We start from the raw sequence: 18,216 nt of genomic DNA, 5'->3' as shown, positions 1-18,216 counted from the left end.
AGGAAGGAAGGAAGGAAGGGATAGAGTGATATGGAAGGGAGAGAGAGAGAAAGATGAGAGAGAGAAGAAAGGGAGAGAAAGAGAGAGATAAGAGAGAGAGAGAGAGAGAGAGAGAGAGAGAGAGAGAGAGAGAGAGAGAGAGACACGAAAGGGGGGGAGAGAGAGAGAAGGAAGGGAGAGAGAAAGAAGGGAGAGAGAGGCTTGTCTGCTGGTGGAAATGTGCTCCACACCTGACAGTCATTCCTTCCCAACTTATCGCGAGCCACTATATAAGCAGCTGCTCAGGGCAACAGCCTTACCAGCCAAGCGCCTCACATCCCGTAGAGCCGCGGCCTTTCTGCAGGTCTCGCCCCCTCCCTGCTGGTGACGAAGCTGCGTCCCAGAGATTTCCCTCCGCCTGAAAAAAAGTCGAGGTTGAAAGAAGGTAAAAGTCCCTACCAGAGAAAAATGGCAGATCAAAATTGATGGATTATGCCGAAATGGCCAAAATGACCGGAAGAATCAGAAATCAGGAAGACCTAAATTTTAATAGGGAATGGGGAAAATTTATACCTTATCTTAAAAACCATTGTAAACAGTTAAAATCATTTAGTAGGATTGGGATATCACTTGTAGTTTAAGGGTGAATTTTGGACAGAATGGAGAGGTAAAAGATTTTGGATGATCATAAAAGTTGCAGTAGGAAATGATTAACAATAGGACTCACAAAGGGGAGGAGGGAAGTCCAGGAGATTCTATGGAATCTTGTTTTTATGTTGTATGTTGGATAAAAGGTAAAGGGATCCCTGACCATTAGGTCCAGTCGTGGCCGACTCTGGGGTTGCGGCGCTCATCTCGCTTTATTGGCCGAGGGAGCTGGCGTACAGCTTCCGGTCTTGTGGCCAGCATGACTAAGCTGCTTCTGGCGAACAAGAGTAATGCACGGAAACGCCGTTTACCTTCCCGCCGGGAGCGGTACCTATTTATCTACTTGCACTTTGACGTGCTTTCGAACTGCTAGGTTGGCAGGAGCAGGGACCAAGCAATGGGAGCTCACCCCGTCGCAGGATTCGAACTGCCGACCTTCTGATCGGCAAGTCCTAAGCTCTGTGGTTTAACCCACAGAGCCACCTGCGTCCCTCTGTATGTTGGATATGTGACTGTAAAACTTTAATCTGAAAAACCAAATAAATAAATTTAAAAAAGAAAAAAAGGCACGGTGGTTCTGTTTATCCTCCCAAAGTGCGTGTCTGTGTGCAGCAGCCAGTTTCAGACTGAGGAGTCCGGGATACAGATTCCCGCTCACCTACAGAGATTAGATTGGCGCCATCTCTCAGAAGCAGCCTACCTCGCAGGGGTGTTGCGATCTATTTAATGCTACAATCCCGAGCAAACTATCCAAACTGGGATTCCTGTCCTTCTCCTCTTTTACGCACCTGCTGTACCGGGCGGCATCTTCCAGGTATTCCACAGGTAGGTGGCATGGGTTGGGGGACATCCTTACTCCCCCTCCTCCTGGGGTTGTCGGCGGGCCTGTGCTGGGGCTCGCTGCCTCCTGTTGCAGGGAAGGTTGTGCCTTCCGCTGCTTCACCAAAGCATCCTGCCACTAAGAAAGAACCAGGCTTGGAATAATTAATCAATAACGACAACAACAAATTATTTTTTATACCATACCCATCTGGCTGGGTTTCCCCAGCCACTCTGGGCGGCTCCCAACAGAATATTAAAACCACATTAAAACATCAGTCATTAAATGACTTTCAGATGTCTTCTGAAAGTCAGATAGTTGTTTATTTCCTTGACATCTGAAGGGAGGGCGTTCCACAGGGCAGGCGCCACCACCGAGAAGGCCCTCTGCCTGGTTCCCTGTAACCTCACTTCTCACAGGGAGGGAACCACCAGAAGGCCCTCGGAGCTGGACCTCAGTGTCCAGGCTGAACGATGGGGCTGGAGGCACTCCAGGTATACAGGAGCAAAGCCGTTTAGGGCTTTAAAGGTCAGCACCGACACTTTAAACTGTGCTCAGAAACGTACTGGGAGCAAACGTAGGTCTTTCAGGACTGGTGTTATGTGGTCTTGGTGGCCACTCCCAGTCACCAGTCTAGCTGCCGCATTCTGGATTACAGTAGTTACATTTTCCGGGTCCCCTGCAAAGAGCGCATTGCAGTAGTACAAGCAGGAGATAACCAAAGCATGCACCACTCTGGCGAGACAGTCTGTGGGCAGGTAGGGTCTCAGCTTGCGTACCAGATGGAGCTGATAAACAGCTGCCCTGGACACAGAATTAACCTGTGCCTCCCTGGACAGCTGTGAGTCCAAAATGGCTCCCAGGCTGCGCACCTGGTCCTTCAGGGGCACAGTTACCCCATTCAGGACCAGGGAGTCCTCCACACCTGCCCGCCTCCTGTCCCCCAAAAACATTACTTCTGTCTTGTCAGGATTTAATCTCAATCTGTTAGCTGCCATCCACCCTCCAACCGCCTCCAGACATACAATCATAGAATTACAGAGTTGAAAAGGACCCCCAGGGGTCATCTAGTCCACCCCCCCCCCGCAATGCAGGAATCGCAGCTTCAATTTCACGCTTCATAATTTTTTCACATAGTGCTACCCTTCAATAAAAAAATATACCTGAAAAAAATAACCCTACATCACCCAGGAAGGACTGAGGTGTAGTTCATTCTAAAACAGGAGCAGGGAAGCAAATGAGTAAATGTGAACTAAGGGATTGGTTCATCTGGATAAAACCCACCAGAGACCTGCAACTAATTAGGAACACCCAATTTTCCCCTTGGTATCCTCTCTTGAAACACAGATTTTGGACCATAAAGAAGGCTGATCGTTGAAGAATTGATGCTTTTGAATTCTGGTGCTGGAGGAGACTCTTGAGAGTCCCATGGACTGCAAGAAGATCAAACCTATCCATTCTGAAGGAAATCAGCCCTGAGAGCTCACTGGAAGGACAGATCGTGAAGCTGAGGCTCCAGTACTTTGGCCACCTCATGAGAAGAGAAGACTCCCTGGAAAAGACCCTGATGTTGGGAAAGATGGAGGGCACAAGGAGAAGGGGACGGCAGAGGACGAGATGGTTGGACAGTGTTCTCGAAGCTACCAGCATGAGTTTGACCAAACTGTGGGAGGCAGTGGAAGACAGGAGTGCCTGGCGTGCTCTGGTCCATGGGGTCACGAAGAGTCGGACACGACTTCACGACTAAACAACAACAACAAATCTGACCAATCTCTTGCCAGCTTCCTTACGAAATGCCTGAATTGACCTGCATTTCCAGATGAAGCCCACTGCAGTCTTGGGTGGCTGCTACAAGAATATTCAGGTACGTAGACAGACTTTTGTATTTGTGGTCAACCTCAGGTGGAAGACATCACTCATTACCTGCTAGCCTGCCTCTTATACGGAGACCCAAGAGATCGCTTTCTGAAGCCTTTGTTCACACAAGCAAGTAGGCACACCCCAGCAGAAACGGTTCAGCTTCTTTAAGCGACAACAATAGCTTTGTAAAACACGGAGCGTCCCTCTATGCACTGGCTTGTGGGGGGGGGGGGGTTGGAAATCCTGAAAAATGAGTTAATTAAAATCGCTATAAAATTGTTGCGGTGATTCGGTGGCTTCATCTGAAAGCAAGTTGGGTTTGAGTTTGTAGGTGTCTCTGGTTATCTTCTCTCTCTTTCAGAATGGATGCTGACAAACTGGATTTTAAAATGATGTTATAATTGGAGCTGTCAGAGATGAACAAGGGACACTGTGTTCAAATGCTCAGGAACTTGGCAAACTCTGCATTTATAGTATGCATTTTTATATTAAGGATCTATGTTCTGTATTATTTTATTAATGCCACTGCCTTCTTCTTCTTTGGCAATCACTCGTAACTGAGTAAGATTGTCTTCCATAAACACGGTTTTAGCTGTGGGTCCGTAAGTGACTGCGGAGGCTAATTCTGGATCCACACATCCTTCCACAGTGGGGACGTAGGTTTCCGGGCGGGAGTTGATCACGGTGAGGGTTTGCCAAGCATGCCTACTCTTAGCACGTTTCTCCCTTGCATCCTGAGTTCGAGTGTCTTCAAAGCCCATGACACCTTTGGTAAAGGCTGTTCTCCAACTGGAGCGCTCGCAGGCCAGTGTTTCCCAGTTGTCAGTGTTTATACTACATTTTAAAATATTTGTCTTGAGAGTCTTTAAACCTCTTTTATTGACCACCAGCATTACGCTTTCCATTTTTAAGTTCAGAATAGAGTAGTTGCTTTGGAATACAATACAGTGGTACCTTGGGTTACAGACGGTTACATACGATTCAGGTTACAGACTCGGCTAACCCAGAAATAGTACCTCAGGTTAAGAACTTTGTTTCAGGATGAGAAGAGAAATCGCACAGCAGCGGCGCGGCAGCAGCAGGAGGCCCCATTAGCTAAAGTGGTGCTTCAGGTTAAGAACAGTTTCCGGTTAAGAATGGACCTCCAGAACGAATTAAGTTCTTAACCTGAGGTACCAATGTAATCAGGCATCCGCACAACATGACCAGTCCAATGAAATTGATGTTGCTTCGAATCATTGCTTCAACACTGGTGATCTTTGCTTCTTCCAGTACACTGGCATAAGTTTGTCTGTCTTCCCAAGTGATGTGTAAATTTTTTTGGAGACACCATTGATGGAATCTTTCGAGGAGTTGGAGATGGTGTTTATAAGTGGTCCATATTTCACAAGCTATTGCCTTAATGGGACACGGGTGGCGCTGTGGGTTCCGTGCGCTGCTCTGGTTCGCCAGAAGCGGCTTAGTCCTGCTGGCCACATGACCCGGAAGCTGTACGCCGGCTTCCCTCAGCCAATAAAGCGAGATGAGCGCCGCAACCCCAGAGTCGGCCACAACTGGACCTAATGGTCAGGGGTCCCTTTACCTTATTGCCTTAATACATGTCTGACATGGCCTTTGGCTAGAACAAAAAACTGGCGAACTTGGAAACTTGAGGAACTTCCCATCTGCAGACTGGCATATTCGTGCATCTAACTCATGATCGCCTGCTCTGACTGGAGGCTGCTCTCTAAATTTAATTACTTTTCAAAAAACCAGAGAGGGCGTGTGTTCTACCAGTGAGGCGTAGCTGGACCCAGAAGCTGGGCCCGTCTTGGCTGTACCCTGCTCTCTTAACGCACCCCAAAGCCCTCTTACCTTGCGGAAGCTGGCAGCCAGCACCACCAGAATGTGGTTCCTCTGGGCAATGCCTGCTTGAACCTTCCTTAACTGCACAGCCCACCGCAGGGCAGCAAGCCCCTTGCGCAACAGCTGGTGCTCATACAGAGCCCGGGCAGCGGCCGTCTTCCCAGAGACGTTGTTGCGCCAGGCCACAAAGCATTTCTCCAGCTGGGGGTCCACCCTCTTGGGCAAAGGCCTGGGAGAGAGGGGAAGAAAGGAAACAAGAGCTAGCGTTCCGTTTAACCAATTAACCCCCGCAAATTTAAGTTGATTAAGTGATCAGCTCGAGTTGATTAATCTAATCTGATCTCTTTAAGGGAACAGGCGATACTTCGAAAGAGAAAACAGGTTTTGGAGACAATGCACACATCGCTTGGGATGGACAGGCATTCACCCCACCTACAGCTTTTTAAAATACATGCTGCTATTAAAAAATATTTATTTACTACAGCGGTACCTTGGTTCTCAAACGCCTTGGTTCTCAAGCGACTTGGTTCCCAAATGCCAAAAACCTGGAAGTAAGTGTTCCGGTTTTTGAACATTTTTCAGAAGCCAAAGGTCCGATATGGCTGTCTGCTATTGTTTCTGGGGCGCCTGCACCAATCAGAAGCTGCGCCTTGGTTTTCAAACATTTCAGAAGTCAAACAGACTTCCGGAACGGATTAAGTTTGGGGCTTTTGCTTTTGCTATTTGTTTTGTGTTTTTGAGGCTTTTTCAGTTCATTTGTTTTTGTGACTGTGTGGAACCCAGTTCAGCTACTAATTGATTGATTGATTGATTTAATGATTGAGTGACTGCGGAAATGGATAAAAGCCCCCCATCCAAACAATGACTATCATCAGTGCAGGCAAGAAAAAAAATAATTTTAATTTTTAATCATCTACAATACTGTCTTATTTATTTTATAGTACAGTACATGGATTATTGCTTTCATTTTATGGCTCAATGGTTTCGTTAGATAGTACAATTCAAGTTGAATGGGGTTGTTTTTAAAAGTCTGGAGCGGAAGAATCCATTTTGCATTACTTTCTATGGAAAAGCGCGGTTTTGGAATGGACTTCCGGAACGGATTAAGTTTAAGAACCAAGGTACCACTGTATTTGAGTTAAATGGGGGAGGAGTGTCTTTAAAAAAATGTAAACAAAGTTTGTAACATTTACAGCACCAAGAGCGTTTAAAGACGGGCAAAAGAATTACCTGTTTCTCTTCTTCTCCATCGATTCCAGGTCCTGTAAGTAAAGAAAGAAAAATCAAGACAATATGTTGGAATAAGCTCATCCCGCCTCTTATGGAATCGCTGGGCAGCAAGGCTTGGAACATTCCACGCCCACCAGATTCTAAATTCTGTGCCATGGTAACCTGAATTGGGCTGAAAAAGCTCAAGGAAAGCAGAGATCTACCACCTGAATCCACAACGCAGATCGAAATAAAATAATATACACACCCTGGTATACATCAGCTTATCTCACGCAATTTAGTTTTGCTTCCAACTAACTTGTGGAACTCACTGCCACAAGCTGGGAGAGAAGGCCACGAGACACAAAACTCAATGTACATCCAACATGCCACTCTGTTAGCTGGTAAGCAGAATGGCTGTATCAATTTGGACTTCAGGTGGTTGGCAGCAGAGGGAGAAGGGGGGGATCTCTACGTTTAGGCCATTGCTCCTGAATCCAATAATAATAATAATAATTATTATTATTATTATTATTTATACCACGCCCATCTGGATGGGTTTCCCCAGCCACTCTGGGCGGCTTACAACAAAACACTAAAATACAATAACCTATTAATCCAAACTTTATTTTTTTAAAAACTAAGATTTTATTAAGACTTTTCATAATACTTGACAATAAAAAATGAAGTAATCTAGACAAAAAGAAAAAAAACAGAAAGAGAAAGAAAAAGAAGAATACAAAGTCTTCTCTCACTGGTAAATCTTAACTCTTACACCACTCAGAAAGAGGTGGATTCTCCCAGTTCTCACCTTACCCTAGAGGACAAAACAAAGACGAAAGAAGTCAAACAGGAAAAGAAAAACAGAGGGAAACAAAGCAAGGAATGAAACAAAAAAATCCAAACTTTAGTTTCAGGCATGGGCAAACTTTGGCCCCTCCAGAGGTTTTGGAACTACAATTCCCATCATCCCTAGCTAACAGGACCAGTGGTCAGGGATGATGGGAATTGTAGTCTCAAAACATCTGGAGGGCCGGAGTTTGCCTATGCCTGCTTTAGTTAGCAACAGACAGACTGAGCTCACCTCCTTATCATCCATCCGGTTGTTGCTCTCCTCGTCGTACAACGCTGTGGTCCTTTTCCCGGTCTGTTCCGTTGAAGGCCCTCCTCCCTGACCATTTTCCACATCAGGCCAACAGTCGTCGGGCACAGAATTTGGGGAGCCGTTGCCACTTCTCCCAACAACGGCCGCACCTATACTATCAGCAGCCTGCCAATGTTCTCCAAAGCGGCTGAGCTTCCAGTGGGGCAGATCCGCAGCGTGCTCCCCTGCAGAGAGCGTGGGGCCCCCGCCGTCCTCTCCTAGCTCGCCCCCAGCTTCACAGACGTCAGAATCCTGGGCGCCGTTCCTAAACCAGCACGCAGGAGAATGCACCGCCAGGCTGACGCACACAGGAGACCCCAGGTTTGCCGGAGAATCGGCGCACAACGTCTTCAAGGAGACCTCCAAGCTGTCGAAGGAAAGGAGACTCAAGGCATGGTCTGAGAGACTCAACTCCGAGCGACGCAATGCTCCGGAAGCGAGCTCTTCCGGATCAGCTGCCTTTCGGTGGCAGCGGGTTTTGGAACAGTCGCAAGCACCCGTTCTTTCCGGAGTCCGCCATCCGCCGCCCAAGCAACATTTGAGGTAGCGAATGGAGGTTTTGGGACAGAGGTCTTCACCCCGAAGGGCCAGCGAGGTCAGATCAACGCCACCATGGAAACCTGATTGGTCCAAGGCCTCCATTGGGCATGTCTGCAATCCAGCGTTGTCGCACCTGTAGACAATGGAGGTGGGCTTGCCCACGGTGGAAGTGCCGCCCCAGTCCCTGGGAAAAGGGGCTCGCCATTTGACGCTGGCCTGCCTGGCATAGCTCTCTCCCGCCGCGAGATGCTCCACAGAACTCAGCACGGTCGAGGCAGAGACCTGAGGATTGCGGAGCGGCTGGCAAGGGAAAAGAGGACGTTTGGATTCCCAGGGGGAGGAGCCCAATGCCCCCATTGAGGTGGCTTCTCGCTTGAGCTGCCGGATGGAGCGGTGCAGGTCAGCAGACGTCTGGGAAGACTTCAAGAGGGTCTGGAGCGCTACAGAAGACCGAGCGCTCTCCACCAAAGTCGAAGAGTTCAAATGGTCCAAGGTAAGGCCTGGCCCACGATGGAAAGAGTCGTCGCTTCTGCTGAGGCTCGTAGGAGGACACCGGCAGGAAACGGAGCCAGGAGCCGATGTCACGGGCAATTCGGCCGGAGAGAAGCACCCTCCGCAGTCCCCGAGATGCCCGCAGATTCTTCTCGACGCACAAACATGACTCGGTTTTGACCCATACCGGTCCTCGCTTCCCATCCTGTTCTTTGAGAGGGTGCCGCAGTCATGAGAGACATGGCGGCTTCTACTTGAGAGGTGGCTGGGAGGGTTGCCCTTTAAACCGAGCTGCTCTGAGCATGAGCAGAGAGAGGGGCAGGAAATCAGTGCATCTCTGGTAAACTCTGAGTTTCCAGATGCACCCCTCTGCAGTTTCGACGCAAGGTTGCTTTGCTGTTTAGGTAAAGAGCCACCGGTGGTGTCCTGGAAAGGCCAATAAGGGCAAGAGAGGTTGGTCTGAACCGCCCGGTGTTGCTGCAGGTCATTGCTTCCCTTTCCCACAAACGCAGCCCGCTTTTCCCCCTGGGCACTCGCTCCTCCGCAGTCTGACCTGCAGACAACGGAGTCGGCTGCTACATTCCTTTCCGTGGACAGGTACAGATTGATGTTGATGTTTCTCTGGACGTTTGTTTGCTCTGCAGAGGGGAAGAATAAAGCTGTTTATGTTAGGATTCAGCATGCATGTCAAATACCTTTCCATTCCTTCCCGCGGCTGACGTTTAACAGTGACCCCACATCAGATCCTTCAACTTTGCAAGTTGGGATGTGCGTGAACATTCTGTGACTTCACAAAAGCAAACAAGGATTACGGACGTGCCGCAATGTCTAAAAACAGGGAATCTGAGCAGAAGGAGGAAGAACGTGTGGAAAACTGACATACATTTACTGAATGCCACATCCGTACTGTACATTTAAATCGCATGGCTTCTTCCAAAGAATCCTGGGCTCTGTCACTTCTCCCTCACAGAGCCACAATTCCCAGCACCTTTAACAAACTACAGTTCCCAAGATTCCTGCGGGCAGCCACGTGCTTTAAATGTGTGGTGCAGGTACATTGTGGGAAAGCAAAGCACACTGTTACAGTCATACCTTGGAAGCTGAACGTAATCCATTCCGGAAGTCAGTTCGACTTCCAAAACGTTTGGAAACCAAAGCACGGCTTCTGGTTGGCTGCAGGAAGTTCCTGCAGCCAATCGGAAGCCCCGTCGGACATTTGGCTTCCAAAAATCGTTCGAAAACCGGAACATTTAAGTTTCTAAAAACGGTGAGAAAGTGAAACATTTCAGAGGTTTGTAAAATTACGCTGTGTTTGCAGAAAGCGAAAAAGGTTTCCTCCTTCTCCCATAGTAAAGGTAAGGTAAAGGGACCCCTGACCATTAGGTCCAGTTGTGACCGACTCTGGGGTTGCGGTGCTCATCTCACTTTATTGGCCGAGGGAGCCAGCGTACAGCTTCCGGGTCATGTGGCCAGCAGGACTAAGCCACTTCTGGAGAACCAGAGCAGCACACGGAAACGCCGTTTACCTTCCTGCCAGAGGGGTACCTATTTATCTACTTGCACTTTGAGGTGCTTTCGAACTGCTAGGTTGGCAGAAGCAGGGACCGAGCAACGGGAACTCACCCCTTCGCAAGGATTCAAACCACCGACCTTCTGATCAGCAAGTCCTAGGCTCTGTGGTTTAACCCACAGTGCCACCCGCGTCCCTTCTCCCATAGTACTGGAATCTAACAGGGCCATCTAAGGAAGCTGAAACCTGCAAGATTCTGGGCAGACATTAGGAAGGACTTATTCACGCCGTCAATCCCAGGGTTTCAAATGCACGCCACGATTCTGTAGGTGTTGCACGGGGCTGACTCTGTCCTAGAACAGTCCGTCCCTGGATTTCAGATTAGCGAGCGATACACAGCCACTCCCCAGAGAGGCTGTGACCAACCCACTCCTTCTCACAGGCTCCGCCACAAATAAGAGTTTTCGACTTCCCTTTAATAGCAAGCTCAGGTGCTCGGTGCCAACCGAAATGGAGCAAAAGGAGACTAAGTATAAACCTGAGCAGGAAACTCCCCAAATATAGGTCGATAGAAAGATGGGGAAGATATATACAGTGGTACCTCGGGTTACATATGCTTCAGGTTACATAACTCAGCTAACCCAGAAATAGTACCTCGAGTTAAGAACTTTGCTTCAGGATGAGAACAGAAATCATGTTCCGGCAGTGCGGCGGCAGCAGCGGGAGGCCCCATTAGCTAAAGTGGTACCTCAGGTTAAGAACAATTTCAGCTTAAGAATGGACCTCCGGAACGAATTAAGTACTTAACCCAAGGCACCACTGTACGCGGGTGGCGCTGTGGATTAAACCACAGAGCCTAGGACTTGCCGATCAGAAGGTCGGCGGTTCAAATCCCCGCAACGGGGTGAGCTCCCGTTGCTCGGTCCCTGCTCCTGCCAACCTAGCAGTTCGAAAGCACGTCAAAGTGCAAGCAGATAAATAGGTACCACTCCGGCGGGAAGGTAAATGGCGTTTCTGTGCACTGCTCTGGTTCGCCAGAAGCGGCTTAGTCATGCTGGCCACATGACCCAGAAGCTGTACGCCAGCTCCCTCGGCCAGTAAAGAGAGATGAGCGCCGCAACCCCAGAGTCGGCCACGACTGGACCTAATGCTCAGGGGTCCCTTTACCGTTACCACTGTACAATGGTACCTCAAGTTAAGTACTTAATTCGTTCTGGAGGTCCGTTCTTAACCTGAAGCACCACTTTAGCTAATGGGGCCTCCTGCTGCCGCTGGAGCACAATTTCTGTTCTCATCCTGAAGCAAAGTTCTTAACCTGAAGCATTATTTCTGGGTTAGCGGAGTCTGTAACCTGAAGCGTATGTAACCTGAAATACCACTGTATATTCATTGAGAACAAGGCAACCTCAGTAGCTGTAGGAATTTGATCGCTGGCTAGGACACCAAGATACTCTGCCACATTTTGCTGCAGCTACCACCTGTCTCGTCCCTCTGCAAGGATGTTAAACTGAGCAGAGGGTGCCCACCTGCCCAGCCAAACGCTATTTGCCTGTGCCTGCGCTAAGCTGCCGAATGTCTCTCTCAGCACATCGTAAGCGTGCGGCTTTACGACGCACCTCCTGCAGCAAAACCGCCTCTCTTCCCGCAGCGGCCTTACTCACTCCGATCGGCACCGTGGGACATGCTCCCGGCTCCGTCCACATCTGTGGGGTAGGGTGGGGCAGAAGCAGGTGCCCCTTTGTGTTCGCTTCTCTGACCTTGATGGGTTGGGGCGGGGGAACAACAACACCCCCCCACCGTGCTGGGTTCTCCCCGGCAGCTGACGGCACGCTTAATGCTTGAAAGCCGAAGTGTGCTAGCCAGCTGAGTCGCTCTAAGCAGCTTAGAGCCCACGATTTAAGATCCCAGTTAGTCATTGTGGAACCAGATGTCCAGCATGCGGTGGAAAAGAGGAGCAAGGAGGCTTTGATCCACTTCTAATTAGAGCTCCGTCCTCAAGACGAGCTGGGCAAATTAGCTCCAGAACAACCCAGTCTGTCTGGCCGGCGGCGGCAGCAGAACCGCATGCTGATGTCTTGCCCGTAGAAAAATATATTCTGTGAATTATTTCAAGCAATTCTCAAATGCCCGCAATAACCATCGCTCAAGAGCAAAGACATACGACTTCAGGGATCCGCACCCTGCCTCTTTAGCCAAACATGGCTCCCACCAGAGTGACTTAGGAAAATCAACGCTAAGAGGGTCCCTGCCCTCAAGTTTTACAGTCTAAAAGGACATAACGTACAAGGAAAAAGGGAGGAGGAGGGAGGAGGGGAAGCGAGCTCAGGTGACACCCTTACACAAATATTTTTTCTGATTCTAAGACAATGCACTCCTCAGGACACACCATAATCGTGCATCTTACCCCATGTCAAGACATAGAAAGACAAATAATGCATTTAATTTCTAATTCTCATTACTTCCTCAATATTTTTAAAAACCTCCATCCAAGTATCAACAGCTGCTTGCCTACTATGCTATGCCAATCCTGAAACTACTCACCCACCTGTCTTCCACAGACCCCTCCTTCCTTAAACTTGATAAACGATGTGACTATAAACCTTTCGAACCAATTCCTAATAATTTAACCTCCCCTTTCGCAAACATGAGCACATCTATTTCCTACCTGAGTTGCCAATGACTTTGCTCCCAATACAATTTCATTTATTTATTTACTGTACTTATTCAATCAATCTTTGTCTGAAGATCCCAGCATAAAAACGCAATATATATATTTATATATGCAAATACACATACACACACATATGTAAAACAGGAACAAAAGCAAAACAATGGGCCCCCCTCCCCTGTATCTCTTACTCTATCTCTTTCCTTTTTTATACTTTTTATTAAATTTTCTGTTATGCAATTTAAAGTACTCATTTTTACATCCTTAAAATATCAGGGACTATCCTTCTCTTTCCATGGTTCATTTTACATATCATAAATCCCTGCATATTTTCCAAGAACTATACCAATCGGTTTTCCATTACTGCACCCATCAAAACTTATTTACACTGTTGAATTTATCTTAACGCTGCCAGCCTTTTCAGCTGTACACAATTATTTCCCATATATTCAATAAACATTATCCAATCTTCTCTAAATGTATGTTCTTCTTGTTCTCTTTTTCTATATGTTAAGTCTGCGAGTTGTTCATATTCTGCTAACTGAAGTTGCCATTCTTCTTTGTTTGGGACCTCGCTCGTTTCCCATTTTGGGGCTAACAAAACAAGGGCATACATAAATAACCTTTTTTGACACCTGGGAATTTCAGTCTGAATTATCCCCAACAGAAAAGACTTTGGGTTTTTTGGGAAAGTACTTTAAAACTTTTTTTTTTCAATTCATTATGGATCATTTCCCACTATCTCTTTCCTAACCCTTTCTGAAAACATAATAAACATAATAAAAAAAATTAATAGGATCACTTGAGCTTGATTGACACACCAGCTACAGTCCAGGGGGGCAGTGGTTGGCTGGTACCCATTGGCACCGGTGGAGGCCAACAGCAGGGGGCGCCAGAGCCAATGGCAGGTGGAGACAACTTATTCCAGATTTGCCTCCACCTCCTGCCTGCTGGGCTCTACAAGGGGCAACCATGAGACTAAACAAGGAGGGAGCCGACAGTCAAGGCCACCACACCCTAGTGGACTCCAGGGAAGCCTCAGCTTACCAGACGCCACATAGCCGCTCAGAAAAGGAGGGATGTTTTCTTTCTTCCTGCCTCTCGGCATCCTGTCCAGGTCCTCCACACCTGTGTCGTCCCTTTAAACCCGAGGCCAATCCTGCAACAGGAAACCCCGGGCGACGCCACAGCACCAACTGCCTGGAAGAGCAAAGCAACAGGAGGTAAACAAAGCCATCTTCTTCGCTGCTATTCGTGCATCGCAGTGGGGTTGGACTAGATGACCGCACTGGGTCCCTTCCAACTCTACGCTGCTATGATTCTAAGGCAAGTAACGACTCTGAAAGTCAGTATGGGCTACTGAGTGGCCATACATTTAAAGCACACCCTCCCCCCAAAGAATCTTGGGAGCTGTAGTGCTTACTGTTAAGTTGTGGGTGAACATATCAGACAACACAGCAATTCTTCAAACAGCTCTTGTTTATTCACAGGCCAGAACAGAACTGAACTGAAGGGTTCAGCCAACCTGCTTATATAGAGCTCCAGTACAACACAACTGTAACAACTTTCTGTAACTATCCAATCAGTGAACATCGCTTTCAATCCCTTATTTGCATATGTGGACCTGAGTGAAAACTATCCCCCTGCTGGCCCAGGGTGAGAACTTCAGTACATAACACTTACAATCTGCAATCCCCAGCACCCCTTAGCAAACTACAGTTCCCAGCATTCTTTGGGAGAAGCAATTACCTGTTTTTGGAAACCACAGAAGTCGAGCTGCTTGGGGGCTTCCCACTGTGAAAACAGGATGTTGGACTAGATGGGCCTCATCCAGGCCACTTTATGTCCTTAAGCTGTCTTCTTAAACTGCCGCTGGGGATGAATTTATGACAAAGTTTGGACTAGAATCTTGGGTTATTGACTAGAATCGGTACTCTGGAATCTTGGGATATCAAATAAGGACTAGAACATGGGTAGGCAAACTAAGACCCGGGGGCCGGATCCAGCCCAATCGCCTTCTAAATCTGGCCCACGGACGGTCCGGGAATCCGCGTGTTTTTACATGAGTAGAATGTCTCCTTTTATTTAAAATGCATCTCTGGGTTGTTTGTGGGGCCTGCCTGGTGTTTTTACAGGAGTAGAATGTGTGCTTTTATTTAAAATGCATCTCTGGGTTATTTGTTCATATTTTTTTCCCAAAATATAGTCTGGCCCCCCACAAGGTCTGAGGGACAGTGGACGGGCCCACAGCTGAAAAAGTTTGCTGACCCCTGGACTACTCCTTGCATACTCCTAATCACATTCCTTTTTAACCAAGCCTTTGGTTGATCTGATTTGCATCCTATGCCCTTTTTAAGTGGGTTTTTTTTGGGGGGGGGCTATTGGGTTTTTGTTTTTATTATGTATTTTGTGGTTTTATATCTTGATTTTATTCTGTGAACTGCCTTGAGACCCCCAGGTATAGGGTGATAAAGGGAAGTTCTCTTTCTGCAGTTCTCTTACTGCACATAACTGTGGCATTGTGGGAAGTCTTACTATGAGAACTATTGCTTCTTTTCTCTTGCATGCTGGGAAGTTTTTGCCTCTGCACATGAGTCTGAGAATGTTCTGAACAGTTCCCATTGAGTTCATGAAACAGTGTACCCTGACCTGTTCTTAACCACATCTACGGAACGTGATTGTTGTATTCTTTCATGTTATGTTCTTTCAATATCAATCTTTAGTTATAATTTAATTAGGAGGTTTCATGCCTGTCTAGTTCCAGCTCCGTTTCTCAGCCTTTGATCTATCAGTGATAAATGGTTATATGTAATTCCCGCCTTGTACCTATGTTAACCAATCAGCAACAAGATGCTTTGTGTTTGTATCAACCAATCAGCCACAAGCACACCTATGGCAATGTTTGTAATATTCAATAAAAGAGAGTTCCCGGGCTCGCCCCGGCAGACGCCTCTCATATGACACCTGCCACTCGTCTGTCGTGATTTCAACCCAACAGGGTGATATATAAATTCAATTAATAATAATAATAATCAGCACCAATCTGTTTGGGGCTTAGTGGCCCCAATCCTGCATCCTGCCTTTGTCTTAAGGGGGTTTATTATTACCCCTTCTGATTTGCATGGTGCGAGTGGTTTTCTGGTGGTTCTAGGCCATTGCATTCTGGCCTGCTCTCCACCCCTTCTACATAAGAAGAGGCCCGCAGGAGCAAATCGGGATTGCCTCTCCTTTTAACCCAGCATCCTGTTCCCGACGGCGAGCAGCCGCTTCCCTTGCCCCATGGAGGGATGGGGGGGGGGGAGAGAATTGCTAAGGGAGAGGCACGGAGTGCGGGTGGGGAGATCTCACCTGTGTCCCTGCCAAAGAAATAACTCGGGAGAGCAAACCGAGCCAAGCGACTGTCCCCCAGTGAGGACGGAGGACAGGGGAGAAGCCCCCGAGACGAGGCGGAGGAAGAGACTCCCTTTCCGTTGCAAACCAAGCTCCCGCGCCTTCCTTTAAACCGACGGAAATGCAACGGGGGGAAGGCAGGGGGGGCTCGGACAGCCCACAGCTGCCGCGCCGGCTCCGCAGCCTCTACGATGGGGCCGCGGCAGGGATCTCGAGAGGGGCGCGCAAGGACCGGAAAGGCGCCGCTTTGCTGCGCATTTCGCGGGGCTGACTTGCCCCATATTTATTCACTTACTACTTCAGGACATCCCCTCATGCAAACACGTTCGTTTGTTGGTATGCCTCTGTGTCTCCCATCGCTAGGAAAATTAGAGCAAATTATATAGCCAAGATAGCCACCAACTGTAAAGGCGATGAATTTATTTGACCCTATCTAAATCTCTATGTGGAACAAGAAGCTACAGTTAGAACTGGATATGGAACAACTGATTGGTTCAAAATTGGGAAAGGAGTACGACAAGGCTGTATATTGTCTCCCTGCTTATTTAACTTATATGCAGAATTCATCATGCGAAAGGCTGGGCTGGATGAATCCCAAGCCGGAATTAAGATCGCTGGAAGAAATATCAACAACCTCAGATATGCAGATGACACAACCTTGATGGCAGAAAGTGAGGAGGAATTAAAGAACCTTTTAATGAGGGTGAAAGAGGAGAGCGCAAAATATGGTTTGAAGCTCAACATCAAAAAAACGAAGATCATGGCCACTGGGCCCATCACCTCCTGGCAAACAGAAGGGGAAGAAATGGAGGCAGTGAGATATTTTACTTTCTTGGGCTCCATGATCACTGCAGATGGTGACAGCAGCCACGAAATTAAAAGTCAGCCTGCTTCTTGGGAGAAAAGCGATGGCAAACCTAGACAGCATCTTAAAAAGCAGAGACATCACCTTGCCAACAAAGGTCCATATAGTTAAAGCTATGGTTTTCCCAGTGTTCTTGAAGCTACCAGCATGAGTTTGACCAAACTGCGGGAGGCAGTGGAAGACAGGAGTGCCTGGCGTGCTCTGGTCCATGGGGTCACGAAGAGTCGGACATAACTAAACAACACTTACTACATCCCCTAATGCAAACACGTTTGTTTGTTGGTATGCCTCTGTGTCTCCCATCGCTAGGAAAATTAGAGCAAATTATATAGCCAAGATAGCCCCCAACTGTAAAGGAGATGAATTTATTTGACCCTATCTACGTCAAGCTATATTCTATCTTTATCACCAAACTCCGAATATAATTGCACATTGTATTAATTAACATTATTTTTTAATATATTAGTGGCCATGAGGTGAGTTTAGCCTATACATTTTATTATTTAATGTCTTAACCTGTATATTAAGATACTTTTATAGCTCTGTTTAGAGTAGGTAATGTCTTGATAATATAAATGTTTTAAGTTTTTTGTACTGTATTAATCCAGCATATTTTCTTTTAATTGTTGAATGATCCTATGTACATTGCAGCAGTCTTTGGCTATGTGCAATAAAACTGACTGTTCACTTACTGAATTTATATATCAGCATTATTTTTGGCGGGGGAAGAACTGAGTTATCTGTGAAGCAATTGGTCAATTAGTTATTTTTATTGACTTACTTGATTTGGGGGAGGGGGGCAGCTGCCCACACCCCAGCTGTGCCCATGGCCGCATAGCACAAATACTCTAGGAAACCAGAGTGGTGTAGTGGTTAAGAGTGTCGGACCTGGACCTGGGAGACCAGGGTTCAAATCTCCCCACTCAGTCATGTAGCTCACCTGGGTGACCTTGAGGCAGCCACCTAACCTACTTCGCAGGGTTGTTGTATGGAGTAGCTGAAAACTGGGGTGAAAGAACGGTGGGATATAATCGCAGCAAATGAACTCTTCGGCTTACCTGCCGGCCGGATGGAGATGTCATTCGGGAACCAGGCACCTACAAAGTTGCAACTGGAACTGTGCCAGTCGCAAAAAGGTGCCTGGCAAATTTCTGACACTGGAGAGAGCAGAAGGAGATATCCTGCCCCCCCCCCCCGCGATCTCATAGCGCTTAAGCTCAGGGGCATCCAATGAAACTGAATGCGA

General features: G+C 47.6%; 1 protein-coding gene across 2 annotated transcripts; it reads right to left on the bottom strand.

Annotated features, from left to right (window-relative positions):
- Positions 1 to 242: 242 nt before the first annotated feature.
- On the bottom strand, positions 243 to 16,996 carry LOC308483437 (uncharacterized protein C1orf167 homolog). Of its 2 annotated transcripts, XM_081017360.1 has the most exons (8): positions 16,064 to 16,996; positions 14,465 to 14,587; positions 13,763 to 13,915; positions 7,446 to 9,175; positions 6,383 to 6,414; positions 5,162 to 5,381; positions 1,416 to 1,585; positions 243 to 397 (listed from the first exon to the last, which is right to left on the bottom strand). In XM_081017360.1, exons 3-8 carry the CDS (start codon positions 13,821 to 13,823, stop codon positions 253 to 255), a joined length of 2,358 nt encoding a protein of 785 aa, XP_080873486.1. In that variant the 5' UTR covers positions 13,824 to 13,915; positions 14,465 to 14,587; positions 16,064 to 16,996; the 3' UTR covers positions 243 to 252. The 2 variants fall into 2 exon arrangements, with proteins under 2 accessions (XP_080873486.1, XP_080873485.1); XM_081017359.1 differs by lacking the exon at positions 14,465 to 14,587.
- Positions 16,997 to 18,216: the final 1,220 nt, after the last annotated feature.

Source organism: Podarcis pityusensis (assembly GCF_964106645.2).
Source record: "Podarcis pityusensis genome assembly, chromosome: 8".
Classification (NCBI taxonomy): Eukaryota; Metazoa; Chordata; class Lepidosauria; order Squamata; family Lacertidae; genus Podarcis; species Podarcis pityusensis.
The sequence above is the reverse complement of the archived record's forward strand: the minus strand, read 5'-3'. Positions and strand labels throughout refer to the sequence as shown.